This window comes from Hemitrygon akajei, chromosome 8 (assembly GCF_048418815.1).
Source record: "Hemitrygon akajei chromosome 8, sHemAka1.3, whole genome shotgun sequence".
Classification (NCBI taxonomy): domain Eukaryota; kingdom Metazoa; phylum Chordata; class Chondrichthyes; order Myliobatiformes; family Dasyatidae; genus Hemitrygon; species Hemitrygon akajei.
In genome coordinates this window covers 33,517,138-33,543,720 of record NC_133131.1, presented here as the reverse complement: position 1 = coordinate 33,543,720, position 26,583 = coordinate 33,517,138, and the positions used below count along the sequence as shown (strand labels likewise).

Genomic DNA, 26,583 nt, shown 5'->3' with positions numbered 1-26,583 from the left:
AATGTAAGAAAGGCAACAGTAATCTATGCATAGCAGACTCCCACATTAGATAATAGAACATAGAACATAGAACAGTACAGCACATTACAGGAACCTTCGGCTCACAATGTTGTGCCGACCCTCAATCCCTGCCTCCCATATAACCCCCCACCTTAAATTCCTCCATATACCTGTCTAGTAGTCTCTTAAACTTCACTAGTGTATCTGCCTCCACCACTGACTCAGGCAGTGCATTCCACGCACCAACCACTCTCTGAGTGAAAAACCTTCCTTTAATATCCCCCTTGAACTTCCCTCCCCTTACCTTAAAGCCATGTCCTCTTGTACCGAGCAGTGGTGCCCTGGGGAAGAGGCGCTGGCTGTCCACTCTGTCTATTCCTCTTAATATCTTGTACACCTCTATCATGTCTCCTCTCATCCTCCTTCTCTCCAAAGAGTAAAGCCCTAGCTCCCTTAATAATGACCAGAGAGTTTTACAATGTTGATTAGGGGATATATAATGGAGAGCCATTGCGTGAAACCACATTTTTCTCTTACAAAATACAGATTTGAGATCATTAATGAGCATCAAAGCAAGCAGACAATTTACTGCCTCATTTAATGGCTCTAGCTCAGTGTAGAATGGGTCAAAGCCAGGGACCTATTGTAGCAGTTTGGCTCATTTCCTCATCATCAGGCAGTACACTTATTATGTGATTCACTCTGGTCGTAGCTGATGATATCCAGGGGTTTTTACAACAACCTGCACAAAGCCAGGATTGCACCCACAAAGGACTGAATGTAATTGTCTGCTTTTGTTACAGTGACACAGAAGCAGCGTCGAACCTCACCAATCTGCTCTGTGCTCATAAATCCTGATAGTTTGGCATCTGGCTCCCCCAGGTGCTGGTTCCTGCCCACACTTCAACACTCCAGAGCCCTGATTCCAGTGCTCTCTTTACACTTCGCACATTCAACGGACGATTTTTTCTGGTACTGTGTGACATTTTCAATTAAAAGTGAACTATGCTTGTTTTAGAGCATTAATGTCTAGAATATTTCTCTGGGCGCTCTGGTTTCCTCCCACAGTCCAAAAGGGCACGCTGGTTGGGAGGTTAATTACTCAATGTAAATTGTCCTGTGATTAGGCTAGGATTAATTTTGGGGATGGCTGGGCAGAATGACTTGAAGGGCTGGAAGGATCTATTCTGTGCTGTATTTCTAAGCAAAGTAACAGAGATTAACAGCGATTAACAGGGTATTACTACATATTGCATTCAGAAAATGGCGTGGGATTTGCCCCGCATTGTGTTCTTCCTTTTACTCCTTATCTCAGTTTTCATTCATTCATTTACATCCCCTTTAGAGTAATCACCTGTGATAAATGAACCCCCACAAGCCTGTCCCATCCAGCAGCATTGCACAACTCAGTGTCAAAGCCATTCAGTGTCTTTTGGTCTCCACTCTATCACAGACATTCCCTATGTTCGAACTGTCATTAACCTTTCTCTGCTACTTAGAATGTTTGATGAAAGATCACTGAACAAATGTTAACCCAATTTCTCGCTCCACCGATCCTGTTGAGTTCCTCCGCAGTTTTCTGTTTTACTTCTTTGAATTTCTGGCAATTGTCAGTTATTTTTGACTTGTGATGAAATTGTCTGGTCCTCACAGATTTTTTTCTTTTCTCCTGACAGTACATTCACAAAAGAAGAATAGACAGACGTGTGTGAGGAAGAGCCTGATCTGTGCGTTTGGAGTGGCTTTCATCATAAGTGTCATGTTGATTGCAGCCAATCAGATACTCAGGAATGGCATGGAGTAACTTCCTAATTCACCAACTGCTGGTGTGAACTGGCAGCACATTGTTGCAACACTGGGTAAATTCCAGTGGACTCCTGGATTGGGAACGCAGTGAAATGTAAATAGAGGAACATATTTATACCAGGAACATGGAGCCCAAATGGAAGTGATTCCTTTTAACTCTACAAACATGCGGTCCCACAGACAGGGATCATTCTTTTATAAAAGGGCTGAATTATTAAAAGACTTGCTTTTGATAATGCAATAAGATACAGAAGTTCTGAATTATAGCATTGGTTGGGAGTAGCAGAATGAGGGAGGTGGGATCCATCATGATCCTAGGATTTTTCTCCAAAGTTAGAGATACAGTCATTGTAACTATGGAGTGTTGATGTAGACTTTTTCTCCAACATTATTCCACAAATGAAAATTAAGTTTCATAATGGTCTCCAGCCAATTTCTGTTGAATTTTGGATTGCGAGTGGATCTGGTGCATGTTTTCCAATAACAAACTACTAGGAGAAGCAATAGATACAATTCAAGTTTCTGGTGCTGAGGAGACCCTAGACTAATGTTGGGAGTGATACAAAGATTGAAGTAATGATTAGTAGCATCATTCATGTCATGACTTGGACGCCTGCCAGTGGATAGAACTGGACAACCACTGTCCTCCATTGATGCAATAGTAAACCTAGTGGGACTAAAAATGGAACAAAAACGTGTAGGTTCATCTGATTCACAAAGGAGAGTGTGTTTCTTTACTGCCTAAAACAGTGCCAGTGTTTAACAATGGCTCAAGTTGCCTCCAGAAAAATCAGTATTACCTGATTTACTTTATGGTGCTGCTGCTAATATCAGTGCTGTTATCAGTGACGTGCAAACAAAACAGTGCCCCTAATTCAAGCTAACTAAATAGACAAGCAGTAAATGTTAAATTATTTATTTTCAGTACAGATCAATCATATTTAAATTTATCTGGTGCCATACTCAATCATTGACAACATTCTCTGTATTTTTTTAAAATTTTTTAAAATTAGTTTTTCAAAACATTTTACAAAATTAAAAACCCCAAATCCCAATGAGGAGCATTAATACAGTGCAAGATTAAGCATACAATAACAATATGCTACAAAGGAAGAGAATTTAACAAAAAAGCACCTAAATTAAAGACAAGTGAGCTTAGTGTCCTCCCCAAGCCCCACAACACAAGAAAAAAACAACAACTCCAGACCAACCACCACACAGTATAAAGAGTATAAGTCTGGACAGTCGTATTTTTTTTGACAGCTGCATGGATCAACCATTACTCTGAGCGGAAATTTTTACACGGCTTGAAAACTTTATGGCACTTTATTTTTTTTGTAATATGCACAATCAAATAAACAGAAGTGACAATTCACAACACAAGTAAACAATGTCAGGCAGTCTAAATAGCTGAGACACAATGACAAAAATAAAATGTTTTGACTAGATGGCATCGGCATTCTGCAAGCCAGCTGTTTATTACCAATGAGCTACTGACTTCCATTCTGTGTTTATTGTTACAATTTGTAATGGAATTGAAACTTGAAGAAATGTCAATGTAAATACATTGAAGCTCTGAACTGTTTTAAAGGGTTGTGGAATGTTTATTATTTAGAAAATGTATGGATTACATTCACAAGCATAATTAATTACAGCATATTTCACAATTATATTAACATAGATGTCAAATTATATTAGCATAATTTCAAAATCATATTAATTTTTTTGGAGATACAGTGTGGAGTAGGCCCTTCCAGCCCTTTGAACTATGTCACCCAACAATCCCCCAATTTAACCTTAGCTTAATCATGGAACAGTTTACAAATACCCAGCAAATCAGTACGTCTTTGGACTGTAGGAGGAAACTGAACCACAAAGAGGAAATACACGCGGTCATAGGGAGAACGTACAAACTCCTTACAGGCAGTGGCAGGAATTTAACCCAGCTTATTGGTACCGTAAAGCATTGTGCTAAATACTATGCCACCATGCCACCCCAATTATAGAAAAGAAAATTCCAGCTACGTGGCAACGAAGGTGAAATGCATGGGAGCATTTCAGTTACTGGGCATCCTCACACTCGTGGAGGGACAGTGATCATTGATTTACTCATTTCCTGGTAGTGTTACCTATAGGAGAAATAATTGATTATTGGGCCTTGGTATCTTTTTACATGTGTCTACTCATTTGTAGACATGCTACTTAGAAGGTCCATTCATTGCCATGTTCCATGCCTATTATGCTTGTTCACTGCAATCCTCATTAGTTGGCTCACATAGCATATATATTGATAGTTTTCACTGATGCTAAGCTCTCATTCTTCAGCACCACAAAACCATTTGAAATCATGCTAACCTTCCTGGTATTGTGCTGCCAATGTCCATAGGAAGGGTAAAAGCCCATTAGCCAGCTATAGAAGATAAATGAAATTCATCCAAAATCTAAATAAATACCACACAGACTCTGTCTTCAATCTTCCAAAACACAGTGAATATTCCTCCATGCAGACAACAGACGACATGGCCACCAGCTCCACAAATGAAAAGTACTCGATGTTGCAATGTATAGCTATGGTAATGAGTTCCAAATCAGGGTGCCCATCGCATTAACCTACCTATTAAATCTGTCATTTTGATTTACTGTATAACGCATTACTCTACTTGGTTTCTTAGAAAGCCACCCTGTAGATTGACAGACTTATTATCTCAGGGCTTTTCCTGCCCTATGAAATAAGACTGGTATACACGTTGCTGGATGAATGTACTCATGTTTATTTGATATACTAATCTATCGGATTATGTAACAGCTACCATTTGCTAGTTCTACCTATTCATATTTGAACTGAAATTACATCATTGGATTGTGTCAATTGGTTCTGTCCAGGACTGATGTGGCTAATTTTTATAGAGCAATAGGCTCCTAAGAACATCCAAGGCAGATTCAGTATTCTGCGGGAGAGGTGAAATGTCTGGTTCTTCCACTTACACCAACCATGAGAGCAACAATAGCTTAGCAACTCCAGTGTGCTTCGTCCTTCACCATTCCACAGCTTCTTGTACGTCAAGTGCTTCACTAGTCCAAAGATCCTCAATCTTCACCAAAGCTGTGCGGTTCAGTGTTCTCTGATCCTAATGCATGTCTCTCATCACTCTTCAGTCTTCTTTCATTGGAATGGAATGCATTTCTTTCATTTCATCCATTTGCAATTGCTCTGCAGATTCTTCTTCATTCTTCATCCTTTAAAGAACTCAACTATCACACCAATCACACTGCAAGATACCTCGGAGGCATAAACCCCTTATATTCCTGGTTGAGAGGAGCCTGCTGGGGACAATGCATTGCTACCACACTAATTCCACAATCTTCCAGTAATGCTTTTCTCCTTCTCCCTCCTCTCCCAAAGTACCCTTCTTCCTGTCACTCAGTAAGACTTTGTGAGCTTTTGAGGCTGTTCCTAAATTGTGGAATATTGTTGAAAAACCTAGATTTTCACTTTGTTAAGAATTAGGTTAGTCAGATTATTGTCGGTGACATATTTTGTTAACTTAAAATTCATCAGACTTGAAGCAGTGAATTTGCTGTACGTAACATTACTCAAGATTCATGACAGATCTGAAAAATGGCCTATAATTTATTATTTAACATATTTTAATGTACTACAGAAATAAGGGTGTTTAAATGTTTTTTCTGTATATAACTCACAAAGTTGTTTAACATTTGAGAGCTATTCATCTTCCTTTATCCAGCGATTATCAATAGATTATTAAGAGCCTTGTGCCTAAACTAGGCAAGATTAATATGCTGAAGCTCTGGAGACAGGCTCAATTTTATGCTGCGCTTGCTAAGGTCAAAAATACTCTTAGCTGTGAGACACCGATCCAACCCTCAGCTGTATTCACTGTGATGTAAACCAATGCCTTGGTGAAGTGCCCCATCTAGTGTTCAGGTAAGGGCAGATATAATTTATACCATCCCAGTCATACTACAAGATACCTTGGAGGCATAAGCACCTTATATTCCTTGTTGGGTGGTGCCTGCAGGGGTGCATGCATTGTCACCACCCCAGATATGTCAAAAACAATTAGCTTCACTCCAACTTGTTGGAAATATGAATAAAAACAGAAAATAAAGGATTCACACAAGATGCTGGAGGAACTCAGCAGGACAAGCAGTATCTGTTGACTCAATTATCAAATGAAAGGCCTTGACATGAAACATTGACCGCCTATTTCCCTTCATAGATGCTACCTGAGGTGCTGAGTTCCTCCAGCATTTTGTGTGTTGCTCTAGACTGCAGCATCCCTTGTGTCTCCTGAAAGATTCACTCAGTTGATTTCCACAGGAGGTGCCTGATTTGCTAAGTATCTACTGCATCTCCTGTTTCTGTTTCAGCTTCATTCAACATATTACACGTTTCAGTCATGATATCAATTTGGTTAAATGATGTCATCTCCATTTTGCTTAAATCTACCTCTTGTCATAATTTTCTTTTATTCCCAATTCCTCCTCTAGCCCTTACACGACACGTTATTTGGTTCAGCTGATACAGTTCTCAGTTGGATTTTTGGAAAACATGTAAAATGACCAGCATCAACACCCCCATTTGTTCATATCTACTGTAGATGTCTACATTTCCCACTGGACATTAAGAATAAAATGACAGATAGGCATTTGTGGTCACTTAGCAGATTTACTTCTTTGTTATAAAGAAGTTATGTTTCAAATAAAATATATGTTTATTTTTTGAGATACAGCGCAGAATTGGACCTTCGAGCCATGCCATCCCAATTCAATCCTAGCCTCATCATGGAACAATTTACAATGACCAATTAACCTACCAATCGGTACATTTTAGGCCTGTGAGAAGAAACCGGAGCACCTGAAGGAAACACACATGGTCACTGGGAGCATTTACAAATCCCTTACAGGCAGGGGTGTGAATTGAATCTGGGTCACCTGTACTGTAAAGCGTATGAACGCCACCCTATGAATGAAAAATAGTTGTTTGAGGTCTATTTGCTTGAAGTTGATGCCTCCATTGGAATCCAGTAACGCAGTCCCTTGTGCTATAACTTTCTGATCTTGTTCTAGGTTCTCTGATATAGGCCCAGTACAGGAAAATTTTTGGAATCTTGGTCAAGCCAACAAAGAATTTTTCATCTTCTTTCTTTGAATAACTTTCCAATATGAATTATAATATGTAATGACTAAGTTAGTTCTGTACTGTTCCCCGAGTTAAAAAGCTACACAACTTTAGCTCCCAGTTCTTTTTATTCAAATGCTGGGAAGCAACAAGGAAGGCATTCTCATGTAGTCCTCACTTTCTCCACTGAAGCAACTTGCTCATTAGGTCCAAAAGCATTGGCATCTCCTTTGATGATACAAATTAATGAGGCACATTGGGTATTCATAGACCACAGCACAAATGTTCCAGAAGTGAGTGAAAATCGGGATTAATGACCTCACTTAATCTTTCTCCCCACAATATACAGTTACTACTGCAGTCATCAGCCAGCTCTGCATTCTCAGGGGTTCAGCCTAGGTTCTCTCTGTGGTGGTTCAAAATGAAGGAGAGCACTAAATAGGTCACCTTGAACAGAATTCCAGGAGGTGACAAAGGAGATGTAGTGGTCAGACAGGAAAGCTAAATACATCTAGTATGCACAGTGCAGAGAATAGCAGGCGATGTTACCTTGACCCCCGTAAATAAACTCTGCACAGTTCTGCCATTCATTCTTATCTCCACACAGCAGAAAGTGATGTTTAATTTTCAATGGAATAACTTTACATCTGTGCTCTCAATCTACCACAGTCACCATTAATTTGCTAAGCAGAAACTGGGAATGTGCACGTACTGGATAGAATACAGTGAAACTGTTTTGCTGTAGCATTCAATGATGTTATGACAGTTGAAAGTTAGCAAAAAAAACCTCTATCATCACTGTGAACTGAAGGTGGAATTTCATTGTGAACTGTCAAACTAAACTCCACCATTCTCAAAGGTGGCTATAATTCAGAACTTCTGTTTTAGAATAGTTACAAAGTACTTCTATGTTTCAGTAAAAGAAAAATAAAGGACAAAACAGTGTTTAAATGTTGTAAATATTAGATATATAGTAAATTTTGGCATGCTTTACTAAATAAATAATGTGAGAGAATACTATTTATTCATTCTGACTTATATAAATATATACGTTCCTTCCCAATCACATGATGTGCCATTCTAACACTTTCAGCAATGAAAGTGTCCACCCTTCATTTTTCAGAATGAAAGCACTTAAAGCAACTGCTTTTTTATTCTAATTTTGATGTGAAATTTAAATTATTTTTATATTAATTTGGATATGCTGCAGTCTTATGATTGTAAGAGCTACATGTTCTTTACCAATGGATGAAGATGCTCATATATACTTGTGTTAAAATTCACTATTTTCTTGTTTCCATCCTGTCCTACCTCTTGTGTTGTGCAAAACCACAAGTGAATCTCCACAAATTTTCATTGCTGTGTGTTCTGGTGAGATTTCGGTGGAAATTGCGGAATGTTAGAAGTAGTCATCTCCCTCCCCATTTATAAATCCAGTCTCCCTATATCCTCTTTATTTTCTCGGCTCCAAGTTAAGTAAAACTTGTGCAGAGCAGTTTCTGTAACGAGGTGAAGGTGGCCCTTAAAGGGCCAAAATAGTTTTATTAGAATGTTTAATGAATACTGAATCTTGATGTGACTTAATGGGCTCAGTGCTATTCTGAGAGGATTCCACTTCCCAACTCCCTCACCCTTCCCAATCCCAACTCTACACTTTAGACCTAGATACCAGCAGTCATTGATCCTCAATAGTTTGTGCGGGTGTGTTTGTCTTAATGCTCTGAGTTGTGAATTTAAGAAAGTTTCTCATTTCCTTCTCCCGATCAAATGCAGGGACTTTGGTAAGTGAATCCTTTCATATGTTGTGCTATGTTCAGCTCCAGTATTGGTGTCGACTGAGGGGCAAAGTCAAGTGTAGTTCCTCCAGACACCTGATGATTTTGAAACAATGAAGATTTTGAAAGGGTGGAACATAATGCTGCGTATTTGTATTGACAACCTTCCAAGGTTATCCTGGATCTAAAAAGTAATATTTTGAACCTAGGAGGAGAATCATAAGGGCACATATAAAATTATATTTTTAAAAATTCAGCATTATACAATTAAAGATGAGAAGGCATGTGAATCCAGCAATCACTCCATAGAGCAAAGGCTTTTTCCTCCCCAAACAGAAAATCCTTCAAAGCAGAGATATTGTTAAGGAATCTATGAGTGGAATAGTGGGGAAGTGAGTGAACAAGGGCAATATTAATGTTATGTTTAAGAGCTGACCACAATAGTAATAAAATATTTTCATTACATTGCTGGAACACAAAACTCCGACTTGTTATAATTATGAGCAACGGAAGTCAAAATTGTTAATAATTGTGTGATCTAAATCACTAGTGAAGGTAGGGGCATGCTAAGATAACTCACTCTTGTTACCAACTACCTGAAGCAGCCTGAGAATCCTAGGAGCTATGGCATAATTAGCCTATGCTGCAGACACAGGCTTCAATTTGCTGATGTGGTTTTGTGAAATAATGTGAAGCACATTTAATGATGATGGGTACGATGTAAAATGGGCAGTTGTCTGGCAAATGTTTCAATGAAGTCAGAATCTACCTCTATTACAAGTTAGGATAGAATCCGTTTATAGTGGAGCTTCTACTTTAGTTGGCTACTTTAAAGCTACAGCTGATGTTGACTGCTGGTAAATGGTTGGGGTATTAATGCTGTGAGCTGGTTTAACAGATTAGAAATGATAGAATTGGCTGTACTCACTTTCAATCTCAAGGCTGACATGTTATATGCTGGAGACTCAAGCCAGACTGGTGGAAGTAAGCAAAACTGGTGTAGGCTGTCAGTGTACTGCATTTGTGTATAACCCGAACTGAAGTAATTCTAGTAACAATCGTTGATTCTGGTCAGTCCATGCTGATTCTAACCATCTAAGATATCATTGCAGCTGCAGTATAAATAGAGCAATTTGAAAAACGTCGTTAGTCCTGCTTTTAAAGCTTATTAATCTAAATGTATTCTGACCACCAAAAAATATAGAAAACTGGAAAACATATATCGTTTGCATCCGGTTTACTAAGAAAATATAACCTCTCACAGCATACTGTGCATGCCTCAATGTGTTGATTTCCCATTTGCTCCAGGGGATTGGAAAGCACTTGTCAACTGAATAAATTAAGGCTTAGAACACAAAATGTCTTTCTATGTGCTATTGTTCTCAGATCATAATAAATGTCCTAATTGTCGTTTGGATTAACCTGCTGAGCATGCCAGCAACTGTATTGTGCAAATCTGTAAAACAAACCCGTTTATGCATTTGTTCATTTTTGTTTTTGTTTTTAATAATATTTCTCAGGGTTTTGTCAAATTATTTATGTTAATAAAATAATCAGAAGCTTCATTTGATTTTAAGATTGTCTGACATTATTAAGAAATTTTACACAGAGAATTACTTATTTTACTGTTGGCAAATTTTGTAAAATTTACTCCACCTCTGGAATTAAATATGAATTTATTTATTTCTTTATGGGACTGAGATTGTCAACAGGCTAATTGGTTATCATAGCTATCTGAGATGATTTAATCCTGCCATCATTGGACCTCAATGCACAGATGATATTCAATAGGGTCACTACAGGGTTAGTGATCAGCAACAGGAGTTGAATGACAGAAGATTAAGAGACCTAAATCTGCCAAAGCTGCTCTCTGCTTCAGGAAACTCTTGAAATCAGGAAACCATCTTGTTAAATATCCTGCCTGTGCCTCCTTTTCTTGTTTCATCACTAATGGCAAGACCATTCATACTTCACCTGCTGAACTTCTCCTATCAATTAGGCCAAATGTCTAAGGAGCCGCTTTACCCCAGTCCCAAATTTACATAGTTGTCTTTTGTCTGTCAGTGAAACACGCCACCTCAGTCCCAATCTCAGTGAACTTGAGACCACGCAGCTATCTTCCAACCCTCAAGTGAGCATCCCGAGGTGTTAGAGCTTCACCTCAAGCCTGTTGTTTTGCTCCTTACGGTGAAGAACCCTTCCATTTCCAACTCCCCTTTTCTTTCCGAAGTCCTTGAAAGTGCTTAACTCTTCTTGTCTTTGCTTTTGAATAATTTTCAACTCTTGACACAGTTGATTGCTCATGCTATCTTTTCCCTACATTGTTGTACAACTTGGACAGAGCTAAATTTTCCTGATTATATCTTTACTCAATCAAATTCAACTACCATTTACCCTGGTCTCTTAGGATCTAACCTTGTACTCTTCTACTTTTTATCTACATGATATCTTATGAAAATACACTTCACTTTTCTCATACCTAACTCTTCCCTTTGATCATCTTTTTTGTTTACTTATCTAATGTCAAACTCAAAATAAATTTATATCAAAGTACACATATGTTTCCTATAATACCTCGAGATTTATTTTCTTGCAGGCATTTATAAGAAAATAGAGATATAATGGATTTATGAACAAAAATCGAAGACTAACAAACAACCAATGCGCACAAGAAGACAAATAGTGCAATTAAAAAATAAATAATACTGAGAACATGAGTTGTAGAGTCCTTGGAGGTCTATAGGTTGTGGAATCAGTTCAGAGTTGTGAAGTTATCCACACTACCTCAGTATAACCGAATTGTCTGACTGTTATCCAGCGTCTAGAGCAGAAATGACCCCCAGTTAAACTAAAAAGTCTGAGGCCATTTTCTACTCTTGTTTTCCTTGGCACTGGCCTGAAATTGAAGCAGACTGATTGTAAACCTTGAATTACAATTCATCCTGCCGTGACTAGTTTTGACACTAATGTTGGGACCATTCATTCTGCAGCTTCTGATGTTCCAAGAACCAGGCTACTCTTTAAATTTTCCTCTCAGCCTAGCTCGAGCTTTAAATTTGCATTTTTTTTGTTTTCCTTGTGGATAAGTTTACTTAATTTTACTGTGTATTGCACTACTCCTCCCTTGCTTCAAAACATTTGAGATGATTCCACTCCCAGCTATGTCCCTGAATGGATCCCTCTTGTCCATCTTTTGTAAATCTGGGCTTCATCCAAATTTCTGCTTCTTTCACTATCTCAGTCATTCACTGCATTGGACTTCTTTGGCCACAAGGTCAGAAAAAAGGACAACAGAAAATAAACATTTCAAAATAATTATGAACCAGAACTGGTGTATGAAATGCCCTTAACCATTCCCTTGGCCTCTGTCTTCTATGTGTTTCTACTTACCTATGTGAGAGGGATGTTAGTTCTGATGACCCAATTATGTCAACAGGAGGTTTGAGGCATTTTTTAGGTTTGTCCTCACTTGGTGTGAATTAGGACACAGTTTATAGAGTTGTGGTCAAGAAGCCCGGGGAGGAGTGGTCATGTCTGGAGACAGCTAAGGTAAGGAGGAGGGTTTCAGCAGCAGATGGAGTGAGGCAAAAATTAACCCAAGCAGAACTAATGAAATAACATTTAAGGAAAGATTATTGACGTTGGAACAAGCAGAGTTTCTGGATTGGAAAGAATGGTCAACCATCTGGCTTCATCCTACAGTCTATCAGTACGCCCCTTGAGTATTTTGCAAGTTTTTGCCAATTACAAACAGATCACTCAAGTACCATTCACCTCATCCCTCAACAAATTTTTTGTTGATAAAAAGTTTGCATTTATGCACTGTTTTTAACACAGAAAACTGTTCCAAGATAATTGCATGTGTTTAGAATACATACAGTTGCTTCTTGCAAAATACAATGTCAAGGTCAATAGAATAGATGGAAGATGAAACATGAAATAGTAAGGGAACATAAGATCAAAATATCAAAATGGGAACATAACAGTTAAAACACCCAATATGCTGGAATCATTTTATATTGTGATTTCCAGACGTATGATTGTGGCATTAGAACCACAGAACCATAGAACATCACAGCACAGAAACAGGCCTTTTGACCCTTCTTGGCTGTGCCGAACCATTTTTCTGCCTAGTCCCACTGACCTGCACCTGGACCATATCCCTCCATACACCTCTCATCCATGTACCTGTCCAAGTTTTTCTTAAATGTTAAAAGTGAGCCTGCATTCACCACTTCAACCGGCAGCTCAGTCCACACTCCCACTACTCTGTGTGAAGAAGCTCCCCTTAATGTTCCCTTTAAACTTTTCCCTTTTCACCCTTAACCCATGCCTCTGGTTTTTTTCTCTTCTAGCCTCAGTGGAAAAAGCCTGCTTGCATTCACTCTAACTATACCCATCATAATTTTATACACCTCTATCAAATCTCCCCTCATTCTTCTATGCATTGTTTCATTTCTCAGACTAGATCCTTCAATATCACATCATCTTGAATGGAACCTTCAAAGAAGTTATCAGCAATGGCATTCTACCAATATAAGGTGGAAAAAAGCTGGCCCACATTTGTTGCCTACTTTCTGCCAACTAAGCAATTACAATCAACTTCTTACAATGAACAAGAAGCTGTAGGAACTCAATGGATCAGGCAGTATTTATGGAGGAAAATAGACAACCAATGTCTGGTCAAAATCTTCATCTGGACTTGGGAATCAACTGTCCAGTTCCATCCACAGATGGAACTCAACTGCCCTGTTGAGTTGCTATAGTTTCTTGTTTGTTGCTCCAGATTCTGGCATCTGCAATCTCTTGTCTATGATAAACCCATTATGCTGTTCTGAATAACAAATGGTGGGATGTCACTTTACAACTCTACTGCGTTGCTGCAGTACAACTGAATATTTTTTCAACTGTTTTTAAACTTAGAGCAGCTTACGTTGACATGTTAATTCAGAAAATGCTGTCAAATTTTATGCTGTTACAGTATATTTCTCTCTTGTAGAGCATAAGGCCAACACAGATAACCAAAGTCAAATTCATGAAGAATTAATTCATGTTCAGGGCTGTTAACACATCTGATGTTCTAGGTCTGAGATTTCTATTTCAATTCAGAAATACTTTACCAGATTTATTTATAGTTATTAGCCCATATATTTTGCTACATTATACAGTATTAAAGGAACGATCACACTTTCCATAATCCTTCTACTATCTATAACAACAGCCTATTTTTTCATTTAAGGAAATATCATTGTCATGATGTGAAACTCTGATTTGCTGTTAGGGTTCGTGCTGTCTGTATGGTTTACAAAACTGAATGTGCAGTTTGTGGCAATCTGTTATCTGATAGATTGACTCTCACTTTTCCTACTGGGTCAAGATGGTAGAGTGTGCAAAATTATCTGTGGTTTTGGAACAAGACTGTGGCAATCAAGAATATCTGACTTCAGATGAAATTTTAAACAAAGGCCTTTCTTTTCTTCTTTAGCTCAGGAAACAAATACCTCAGGCATCCCACTAGAAGATGAAAGACCCTTCTTGGCAGTCATGCTTTCTTCAACCATCAAAAATATGCAAATATATTGTCACATTGATGATCGTGACAATACATTGTGTACCATTAATGGGTGTGTTTCCTGCATAATTATTGTGCTCAGTCCTCAAAAATAACTTAGCTACATAACACTCTAACACATATGACCATGTGTAATGTCCTGTAGTATAAATACTTGTTTCTTCTATTCTTCAAATGCATGCCTCAGTAAAGATTTTTAAAATGGAGGATCATATCCTTTACCTGCAGATACAGAAAAAATATGTTGGAGCAGAAGAATAGAATCATTAAGCTCAAGTTACTTGCACTCAATGGCCACTTTATTAGATACACCTGTACACCTGCTTATTAATGAAAATATCTAATCAGCCAATAAAGTGGCAGCAACTGAATGCATAAAAACATGCAGACATGGTCAAGAGGTTCAGTTGTGGTTCAGGTCAAATATCAGAATGGGGAAGAAATGTGATCTAAGTGACTTTGACCGTAGATAAATATTGGTGCCAAATGGGGTGGTTTGAGTATCTCTTTGATCTCCTGGGACTTTCACACACAACAGTCTGTCGAGCTTACAAAGAATGTAGCAAAAACATAAAACATCCAGTGAGCAGCAGTTCTGTGGGCAAGAACACGTTGTTACTGAGAGAGGTCAAAGGTAAATGGCAAGACTTGTTCAAGCTGGCAGGAAAGTGACAGTAACCCAAGTAACCGTGTGTTATAAAACTGGTGTACAGTAGAGCATTTATAAATACACAACATGTCACATCTTGAGGTGGTTGGGCTACAGCAGCAGAAGACTATTCAGGAAGTACCTAACAAAATGGCGACCTAGTGTATTTTTAACGAAGGGAACTTCCATCACTACTTTAACATTGTTTAATTATGTCATAGATATTGATAAAATTTGACTTCTCAAATTATTTTCAGGTAATGTTCAAGGATATTTCTTTGTGGGATTATAAAGATTTTACTGAGGAATAATTTACCTTGGTGCAAGGTTTGGAATTAATAATTAAGCTACACATTAACTTTGCCCAATGCTGAATGATAAATGATTGACTATTAAATTGAAAGGAAGGTACAGTATTTCCCCATTTTATTATATTGCTACGATATATATAAGAAGCAAAGACAAACCGTATAGAACAAGGATAAACACATTAACCAAATATTACAGTTCAATTTAAGTGACTGGAATAAAGAGGATTTTATTGTACTCATTGATTAATGACCTACTTATTTGATTAAAAATGTCAAAAATTCTTGACAATGTTTCAGAGCAATACCTCATACTAATAAATTGTTTAACTTGCAATGGATAATCATTCATTCCATATGAACTTCCTATGTGATAAAATACCAAGATTTACTTTTTATGTAGAGCAAACACAACTATTTATACCCTGAGTAAATGATAGAGTTAGGTGTTTGGTCTAAATTTATAAGTATAATTAACCTGGCAATTAAGCAGCAAAGGTTTTTCCTAAGTATTATTTTTTCACCAGCAAGTAACAAAAGGAAAACTTGGCAAAAATTTTAAAAGCAAATAGCATCAAGAAAGATTTGCATCACTTTACAAAATGCCAATTTTTTCAACTGGTGTTCTGTTAATGGAAACTGGAAAAAGAAGCACTGGATAACTTTCTTTTATAACTTCAACATAACTAGAAACAGAGATCATAGATTTGCACACAAGCAAAAAGAGTAATCCTGGCTCGTTCCTCTTGATACACAGAGGCTAGTTTTGCCTCTACTTATCAAGACGTTGGATTCAAAGGTAGCTGTCTTTCTTTCGCACAACTTTTTGGCAGTTAGGGAAATGGAACACATATTCTAGATGAAAAGAAAACTGAACAGATACTCTTATTAGAATGCCCTCACTGTGTAGTTTAGACTTTTTCTTCCTGTAACAGCAATGCTGTCATTTTAGTCGTAACTTTCCAATGTCTCACTCTAATAAGGTCAGAATTCCTTGGAATGAGAAATCAGTTTTCCTCATAGAAGACTGAATTTATAAACAGGACCCACAAGCTTCATGTAATATGCAAAACACCACTTTGCAAGTCAACTCTGATTCAGTTTATCCTAATCTGCATCAGGGTTTTGCAAGGAAAGTGTTTTCCCTGTTTACACAGGTACTTGATTAAGTAAAATAAATGAATCTTGAGTCAGATTTTACGTATTATTAGTGGGATTATAATAGTGAAACTGGATGCAGATTTTGATGGGAGAAGGGGCTCTTTCAAGATGAGGGAAAATCTCATAAGGGTCAGCTGTTCTAATATATTTCAACGTATTCTATTCAAAGGCATCTTTAGTTTGAAATTTTACAACTTCTAGAAATATATCACAATAAGGAAGGTTTAATTTCAAACTTACTTTCAAGTACTGAAGATTAATTTGATCAGATTTTATGAGGAATCTGAGTGAGTGTTGTATAAGAGCAATTATGATCATATGACCATCAAAATGTGAAATGGAAGGTGAAATAAGACAGGAAAAGAGAGTCCAAAAATGTGCCTCAAGATTTTAAGTACTAATTTGGTATTAGGAGTTGGTTGGAACCAATTCCAAACAAATTCATGGCCTCATTTCTTATGTATCAGGTTTTATCAGGGGTCTCAGAAATATCATAATCATGTCAACTTCAATAAAGGAAATAAAGCTATTGATAGTAACTGCAGAGAGTTGCCACAGGAAAAATCATTGGTAGGATCTCATCAACTCTCTCTTTCCAGAGAGCTGTTCCCTGAATCACAGTTGGTTCCCATCCATCTGAAAAATGGCATAATCTGAAGATGCAATATCTCCAAAGAAATGCAGGGAGAATCATTAGTCCAAGCAGTGTATGTGGCTTTTTTTGCCCTTTCAAAATCTTTTGACTCCGTCTGTTAAGCAGGATCTCAACTTGGCTGTCCTTCGTAAATCTATCTTAATTCTACTCCTCTGTTTGACCAAATTCAAACCTATGGTTCTAATCTAAGTAAATCTATGTTATTGTTCCGCTCCAATTCTTTTCTCAGCACAATGCTGCTCCACAGCTCCATCAAGCTTCCCACTGGAGATGAGCTAATCCATGGGATGACTGGAAGGAAAACTGCTCAACTCCATCAAGCCAACCACAATCATTGAGCTGCAGTCCATAGATGATGTCGCTGATGCCAACTGAAGCAAGGCCCTGTAATTCATTCACTGAAATGGCCTTCTATCAAATGGCTCCCACTGTACAACCCTGTGCCTGACCAAATGGATCACAATGAGACCCTGGAAAGTTAAGACTGCTTCCTAAACCTCATCAAAGATGAGACCTCAAACCTGAAACAAGATTCATGGTCTACTGAACCAAGGTGATCCCTGACCTTCTGCCAACCTCAGAGTGCTAGAGAATTTTGAGCAATCAACGAATCATTGAACAGTGGGGCTCAACATGAGCTTCCCGACGTCTCAAGGAACTGCTCCACACAGCATGGAGGGGAATAAACAGTCAATGTTTCAGGCCAATTAGACTTTGTGTGCCCCTGATGAAGGGTCTTGGCTGAAACATCTACAGTACTGTTTATTTCCCTCCATAGGTGCTGCAGACTTGCTGAGTTCCTCAGGCAATTTGCGTGTAATGCTAATTCAAGCCTGGAGGGCCCTTGAAGTTAATAACAATAGGTATACAACTGAAATGTCACTGGTCATTGGAGTGCTGTTGTAAAGACCATTTAGCCCTCATTGTGGCCTACGAGAATTTCTGGACAAAAATAATTTACTGCTCCTCATGCTGTCATTGTACACGGATCAGAATTTGTGAAGCACAGGAGAATTGTGAATCCTGCTCACATTCTTTGCATGAGGGAAATTTACTGAGCTACTATTTTAGAGATGCTCGTGAAGCAAAATGCCTCTCTTGTGGGATTCTTAGCTAATTTGTAATTATTTTGCTCTCCCTATTTGTCACAACCGGGCATTACCAATGAGGTGATTCTGATTGTAGTTTCTACCTGGCTGCTTTAAGTATAATTGAGTTACAACAAGTTAATTAAATGTTCCATCACCCATGAAAGAGATTTCCGAAATATCCCGGGGTATCTGCCAAAATGCATATTGAAAGATTTCTGTCATTCTAAGGTGGAAATAGTGGCTGGGTCAATGGCAATGAGTTAATAGGTTGGTTCATGACTAACTAAAGAACTAATTGGCACCAAGTTAATCAGTGGCATCAGTGATTACTTCCAAATACTTTTCAAAATCTTAATTTTACAGGAGAACTGGAGTCCAGGCTTTTACATAATTACCGTAGATTCCGGACTACAGAGCGCACCTGATTAAAAGCCGCTGGCTCTAATTTTAGAAATAAAATCAATTTTTTAATTGTAAAGGCCGCATCGGATTTTAGGCCGCACCGGATTTTAGGCCGCACCGGATTTTCGGCCGCAGGTGTCCCACGTTGTAATATGAGATATTTACACAGAAAGATATTACACGTGAGGATTTTTTTAACTTTTAATTAAATCCATATGGTAACAAAAACAAATACATATTGCAAATGCTTTTTTTCGAACCGTGCCCGTACGCGGCTACTTTTAAATATACGTTGCGTATACTTCTTTACTGAACAACATTCCAATATCTCCTAACGACTGGTAAAAAAATATATATATTGCAGCCTACCAGGAAAAGTTATTGATCACCTTTAACTTAAAAGCAGCGTTTTCGCTCAGATCCAAAGCCGCTCGCGTAATGCGCTCCCTCCCTCCGTCCCGTTTCATCGCAAACCGGCATTTTCCCACAAGACACCGCGAAACCGGGTGTGACGTCATAGCATCCCGCGATGTAGTACAGAAAACAAATATAGTTTAAACTAAGTAGGCAGCACAATGCTTCGAGTGTTTTCCATGTTGATGAGGGTGAGTACAAATGACTGATTTACAATAATTTAATTGTGAAAGTGCGCTTGATTTATCGTACAATTTCATTGGACCTCTGTGAACTACTCATCAATTTTATTGGTCTACTGTTATGAGGCAAAATGTTTACGAGGCGGCATGAAAAAAATCATGCATTAGCCGCTTCGGATTATTGGCCGCAAAGTTCAAAGCTGTTCAAAATGTGGGAAAAAAGTAGCGGCTTAAAATCCGGAATCTACGGTAGTGTCTGATATCACATACAAAATGCTGAAGGAACTCAAAAGGTCAGGTAGCATCTAAGGAAGGGAATAAACAATTGATGTTTCAGGCTGATGATCTTCATTCAACACGTACAAAAGCTGGATGAACTCAGCAGGTCGGGCAGCATCCATTGAAACGAAGTCTTCATTCAGACTCTTTCTTGTAGAAACGAGCAGTGTGGGGTAAGGGAGCTCTGAGGTTAGCGGGAGTGGATGGGAGATTTCCAGAGTCAATGAGGTTGATGATGGTGCAGGAGACAATGGCCTAGCACATTGGGGTGGAATCCTTCTCAAGTGGTAAGTAAGAAGAGGCGTCTGCGAGTTGCTGTCTGCCCTCAGCAAGGTCAGCAATGGTGTTACAGAAGCTAACTTAATTATCATTTCAAACTTGGTTTGTTACTTGGTGATTGCAAATTGCACTTACCTTTCAGAAATCGACTATATCTATATTGCTCAGATGGCATATCAGAGGCCCACTGAGAGACAAAGTTGAGCGAATCATTAATTATAGATAATGATAGAAAGGTAACCAGTCCTGGGAAGATACAGAAGGGTTGATTTCTTTTCTACCCTAATGGATCGGCCTTGGACCACTGCCAAGTGATGGTTAAAGTTAAGTTACTGGACCAGCAGCCAGAGTAACTTCCTTCAGGCAAGGAAATCTGCTATCAGTTTCTAGCTATCCTTCTTCCCCTACCCCCCCCCCCCCACCCTTTTTATTCTGGTGTTTTTCCCCTTCCTTTTGAGTCCTGAAGAAGGATCTCAGCCCAAACATCAACAGTTTGTTAATTTCCATGTATGCTGCCTGACCTGCTGAGTTCCTCCAGCTTTTTGCATATGTTGCTAAGGAAATCTGCTGCCCTTACCCGGTCTTGCACCAGTGACTCCTGACCCACCAATGGGATTTACTTTCAACTGGCTGCTCCTTAAGAACAATTAGGAATGGGCAATAAACATCAAAATTTACAGTGACATCTATATCTATAGAAAGAATATTAAAGTTTAAAAAAATCAAAGCATGTATTAACATTGCATATCAGGAATAGCACAGAATACAGTCAAGAATGCATCTTAATCTAATGTTAGACTTTAAAATGATTCATAGGGAAAATCAGCTTGGCAAGAGAGAGAGATTGAGAGCCAGTTTTATACAATTACAACAAAAGTTCCTTAACAAATATGATATCTGAAATTTGAAACACTTAAGTATAACTTTAACAGACCAGACTGCACCAAGTTCTTGACATATGTATGTGACATGTCTTCTATGACTTAGACATAGTGGCATAAATGTGGTGTTTACAGCATGAAAACAGGCCACTTGGCCTGCCATATGTATATTAACAGTGAGCACCCAGCCATTTTAATTCCATATTCCAACTCTTGGCTCACGGCCTTCTATTCCTAGATGACTTAAGTGCTCATCTAGGTATTTTTTAAATGCTCATCAACTCAGCTTCCACTACTCTCAGAGTTTACCAGGCAGTCACCAATTTCTAGGCGAAAAAAGCTCCACCTCCAATCCTCTTTAAATCTCTTCCCCTTACTTTAAATCTATGCTTTCTAATTTTATTCACCTCTGATAAACAGAAATAGTATAACAATATAATATATCCTTTCTTAAACTCTGCTACAGGGAAAACAAATGTGTCCTCTCTCGTCTCTCCTCATAACCAAAGTAGTCCATCCCAGTAACATCTTGGTCAATCTCCTATGCACCCTTTCTATCATATTTCTATAGTGTACTCTGTTATGTATTTAATATTTCAGTAATACATTGTTTGAGTAATCTTGTATATATATTGTTTAGGCATTCTTTGTTGTTTATATAAGTCATTATGGTTTTATTATGTAAAAATATGTGAACTGCTTATATCATGATGCTACCACATTATACGTGCGCGCCTCACTTAAAGAATGGAATTAGATTTGTATTTCAGCTCTCTTGTTTTTCTTCCAATTAGTTTAGTGATTGGAGTTACAAAACATAGTCAACAGAAACAGCTGAACTCTTAACCAATGTTTTATTAAGTTGGAGCTTTACCTCACTGTTCTAGTATTCAATGCCCAAATAATGAAGGCCAGTATCCCATATGCCTTCTTAACGCTGCTGTCCACTTGTGCTGACATCTTCAAGGATCTTTGATCTTGGATGTCCCTCCCTCAATATTCGCTGGGATCCTGCTATTTGTGGCCTTAGCTTCATTTGTGCTCCCAAATTGCATCACCCTCACATTTATCTGCATTAAACTCCATCTGCCATTGCTCAGCCCATTTTGCCATCAATATCACCCTGTAGTCTAAGGCTACCTTCCACAAGGTCATCACGTCATCTATGAATGCACTGATCATGCTTTCCACATCGACATCTAAATCAGTTATGTATTTTTCATAATGTCGTCCCCATGGAAAACAATTAGTTATAGGCATTCAATCACATAAATGGCCCTCTACCATCAACTCCTGTCATCTACTGCCAAGCCAATTTGAGATCCAAGTCCTTCTCCTATTGACCAGCCTGATTCTTATGGCCCAAGTTCACATTTGAAGGGTCCTCCTTTTTCTCGAAAACTGGATTCGATTACAAGATACATGCCCCAGAAAGCTGCAGTTCCTTTAGAAGCCTGAAGTTTCTTATCTCTGTTTCTCACATAACCAATTTATCCAATATCCCTTGATTGCATTTCAACACCAGTTCATGGCCTACGCTGCTATTAGTGCAACCCTCTGTACTTTACAGTACATTTTCCCAAGCTGTCTATTTCTGCTTTCACTTACTCAGTATTCCACTATATTACAGGCATAAGTTGAACCATATCTTCAGTTTATTGTTAATCCGTAATCACACACATTACAGCTCACACGTATCAATAGACTCTCACCTACACCTGAACCTCACCTCTAAAACAAAATGGTCTGTCTGATGTTGTTTATCCAAGATTTCTTTCTGGGAAGTGACAGAGGTGACACTTTTATTTAAACCAGCACCTCTCATCTCTTGCTTTGCTAAAAACATCTGTCCTCAAGTTATTTACTCTATTACCTCCTGGGTATTCTCTGGTAACATTCCTCATCATAAATTAATACTGGAAAATTAACAACATCTGGAGCAATATATATCCTATGCAATCATTTGTACTGATTGTTCTCTTACTCCTTCTGCTTTGATCCAGTAGTTAAACTTAAACTGCTGTTGCAGTGAAAGTTGTTTCTGCTGATAAACAAATTGGGTTAAAAATAACCATAAAGGTTTGTTATGAAACCAGGACTGACAGGAATCCAGGGAATGGGTTTAATGTTCTTCACCTCTTTCCTCCCCAATGTTGTCAGTGAATATACATCCATGATTTTCCCAGGTCCTTTCTAATCTCCTAGCCTGGGCAAGTTCAGAGGACCTGTAGCATGGCAATGCTTCGAATTCCTTAGTCATTTGCTAAGAATCAACGTGACATCTGAAGCCTTAACAAACTTCTACAGACATGTAGTGGAGAGTATACTGACTGGTTGCATCATTGCCTGGTATAGAAACACCAATGTCCTTGAATGGGAAATCCTATAAAAAGTAGTGGATTAGGCCCAGTCCATCACAGGTAAAGCCCTCCCCGCCACTGAGCACATCAACACAAAGCGATGTCATAGGAAAGCAGCTTCCATCACCAGGTACCCCAAAACCCAGGACATGCTCTCTTCTCACTGGCTGCCACCAGGAAGAAGGTACAATAACCTTAGGACTCACAGCACCAGATTCAGGAATAGTTCTTATCTCTCACCTATTAGGCTCTTGAACCAAAGGGGATAACTTCACTCAACTTCACTTGCCCCATCATTGACATGTTCCCACAACATATGGACTCACTTTCAAAGACTCTTCTTTTCATGTTCTTGATATTTATAGCTTATTTATTTATCTGTTTGTTTGTTTATTTTTTTTTTAAACTATTTATTATTTGTTTTATTTATTTAAAACCCCCATTTATTTATTTGTTTGTTTGTTAATTATTCCTTTCTCTTGTATTTGGCACAGTTGTTGTCATTTGCACACTGGCTGAGAGTCCAAGTTGTGGTCTTTCACTGATTCTATTATGGTTATTAACCAATACTGCACTCATTGAGTCTGTCTGCAAGAAAATTAATCTCAGGGTCAGGGTTGTATATGGCGACATAAATTTACAGTACTTTGAACTTCTCCCACCAGCCCCTCCGCCCCCACTTCCTTATCAAAGTTACTACATCTTTCTCAACCATTGGTTATTGGATGGGAGAAGTAATCCTATCTTTTAGTGCCATACTATCAGATCATCCACATCTCACAGATTCCCGGTAAGTCAAATCTACTAGCCCCCTGCCCTCTTCGTTTCATGCACATATCAAAGCCAAAGTATCACAAAAATGATCACAGACTGTTTGAAGGGAAGACTTGGCACTTAAGCCTGCTCCCTCTCCTGTTAAGGTTACCTCCTGACATTACTATGTGCACAGAGGCTGCCACAAATCACTCCATTTAATTTGATTCGATTGCCACGGTGTTTCTGCTGCTCCCTCTGCTGGCATCTCAGGGTAGTGTCTGTGAATAATGTCTCTTCGCTGTTTGGACTGAGAGTTCCCCATCTAATTTTTTTCATTGATAGAAGCAATTGACTTTGAACAATGCCTTAAGGAAAGTTCGTATCACTTGTACCTTTATTGTACTTTGTTTACTTCAGATAAAAAAATCTTCAGCAAAGTCTTCAGTAAAGGATTTCCTGTTTCTTTGCTTATATAAGCAGCAACACAGAGAAAACTACAGACACAACAGTCATAATGGCTTTTGATTCTGAACTAAATTGTATACAATGATATTATTTTTATTATTAACTTAAAGGTAAATGATTATATTTAGACCATGTGTTGGAGCATAAGATGATGTAGGCAATTAAGCTCAGCAAATTAGTCCTGCTACTTTGGCATGGAGTCCATAACTTTACATTCTTCAGGAAGCTGGCATATTTTACCTCATTGGGTATATCAATGTTTTGAACAATGCCCATCAATGCTAAGAGTAAGTTTCATGAAGACCCTGTTTGGTCAGTACTCAATCTTAACCTGATCAAGAAATGTTTATTCACCCTGGGCAAGCTTATTGAAACCTCCATTTGTTGGGAACCAGCAAATCCAGGCCATGGGTGATTTCCTTGGCCAGCCACTGGAGTCATAATAACTCTGTGTCTGATATTAAAAAGAACAGTAATTCAGAATTGTATGATTAACATTAACTATTTGTGGCAATTCATGTTCTCAGTGATTTAGACCATAAGACATAGGAGAAGAATTAGACCATTTGGCCCATTGAGTCCGATCCGTGATTCAATCATGCCTGATTTTTACTAGACCTCATTCCCTGCCTTCTCCTTTTACCTTTAACCCTTTTACAAATCAAAATCCTATCAACCTTTGGAGAGAAAGAGGGGAGGAAGCTAGTATAGAATGATGGAGGGGTTTACACTAGGTATTCCCCTTTTACTTTCCAGTCCAGGTAAATATTTGAAGTTCAAAGTTCAAAGTAAATTTATTATCAAAGTACATATGCATCACCATATACTACTCTGTGTTTTGTTTCCTTGCAGTCATTCTGAGCAGAACAAAGAAATGCAATAGAATATGATGGTCAAATTTGATGGCAGAATATAGGTAGGTCAAAATATGATGGCAGAACATAGCATTAATGGTAAGACTCTTGGCAGTGTGGAGGATCAGAGGGATCTTGGGCTCTGAGTCCATAGGACACTCAAAACTGCTAAGCAGGTTGACTTTGTGGTTAAGAAGGCATACGGTGCATTGGCCTTCATCAATTGTGGTATTGAGTTTAAGAGCCAAGAGGTAATGTTGCAGCTATATAGGACCCTGGTCAGACCCCACTTGGAATACTGAGCTCAGTTCTGGTCGCCTCACTACAAGAAGGATGTGGAAACCACAGAAAGGGTGCAGAGGAGATTTACAAGGATGTTGCCTGCATTGGGGAGCATGCCTTATGAGAATAGGTTGAGTGAGTTCGACCTTTTCTCCTTGGAGCGACGGAGGATGAGAGGTGACCTGATAGAGGTGTATAAGATGATGAGAGGCATTGATTGTGTGGATAGTCAGAGGCTTTTTCCCAGGGCTGAAATGGCTAACATGAGAGGGCATAGTTTTAAGGTGCTTGGAAGTAGGTACAGAGGAGATGTCAGGGGTAAGTTTTTTACGCAGAGAGTGGTGAGTGCATGGAATGGGATGCCGATGGCGGTGGAGGTGGAAATGATAGGGTCTTTTAAAAGACTCCTGGATGGCTACATGGAGCTTAGAAAAATAGAGAGCTATGGGTAAGCCTACAGTAGGTAGTTCTAAGGTAGGGACATGTTCAGCTTTGTGGGCCGAAGGGCCTGTATTGTGCTGTAGGTTTTCTATGTTTCTAGAATCAATGAAAAACTACACAAAGACTGACAAGCAACCAATGTGCAAAAAGGAGACAAACTGCAGATACAAAATAGCAAATAATAATAATAGTGAAAGTTTTGAGAAATGCTAAGGTACAAGCGGTGATTGATAAGTTCGTGGCCTATGGTAGAAGGCGTTAATTTCAAAAAACCTAGCGCATTTATTTATCAACATAGTCCCCTCCTACATTTACACACTTAGTCCAGCAGCCGTGGAGCATACGGATCTTGGACCTCCAGAAAGTGTTCACAGATGGGTGATTGATAACTTTGCGGCATAAGGTAGAAGGAGATGAGTTATACAGCTCTCGTTACATGCACGTGCAGTTCAACTCTTTGAGTGATTATGCAGAAAGTTTGAAGTAAATAACTCATCTCCTTCTACCTTAGGTGGCCCGTGATGACTTATTAACTGATGAGTTAATAACTTCAAACTTTCTGCATTATCACTCAAAGAGTTGAACTGCATGTGCACGTAACGGGAGCTGTATAACTCATCTCCATCTACCTTAGGCCACGAATGTATCAATCACCCCTGCTGTGGCCACTTTCTGAAGGTCCAAGATCCGTATACTCCACAACTGCTGGACTAAGTGTGTAAATGTAGGAGGGGACTATGTTGAAAAATAAATGTGCTAGGTTTTCTAAAATTGACTCCTTCTACCTTAGGCCACAATGTTATCAATCACCCCCCACAATCAATCTAA

At 38.6% G+C, this 26,583-nt stretch overlaps 1 protein-coding gene across 1 annotated transcript in view; it reads left to right on the top strand.

Moving 5' to 3' along the window:
- The window catches only part of caln1 (calneuron 1), a 452,244-nt gene extending 445,732 nt beyond the window's left edge, over window positions 1–6,512 (top strand). Inside the window, exon 6 of the mRNA XM_073053569.1 lies at window positions 1,677–6,512. Within this exon, the coding sequence (XP_072909670.1) occupies window positions 1,677–1,804 (128 nt within the window). The 3' untranslated portion in view covers window positions 1,805–6,512. The remainder of the gene's footprint in view (window positions 1–1,676) is intronic.
- Window positions 6,513–26,583: the final 20,071 nt, after the last annotated feature.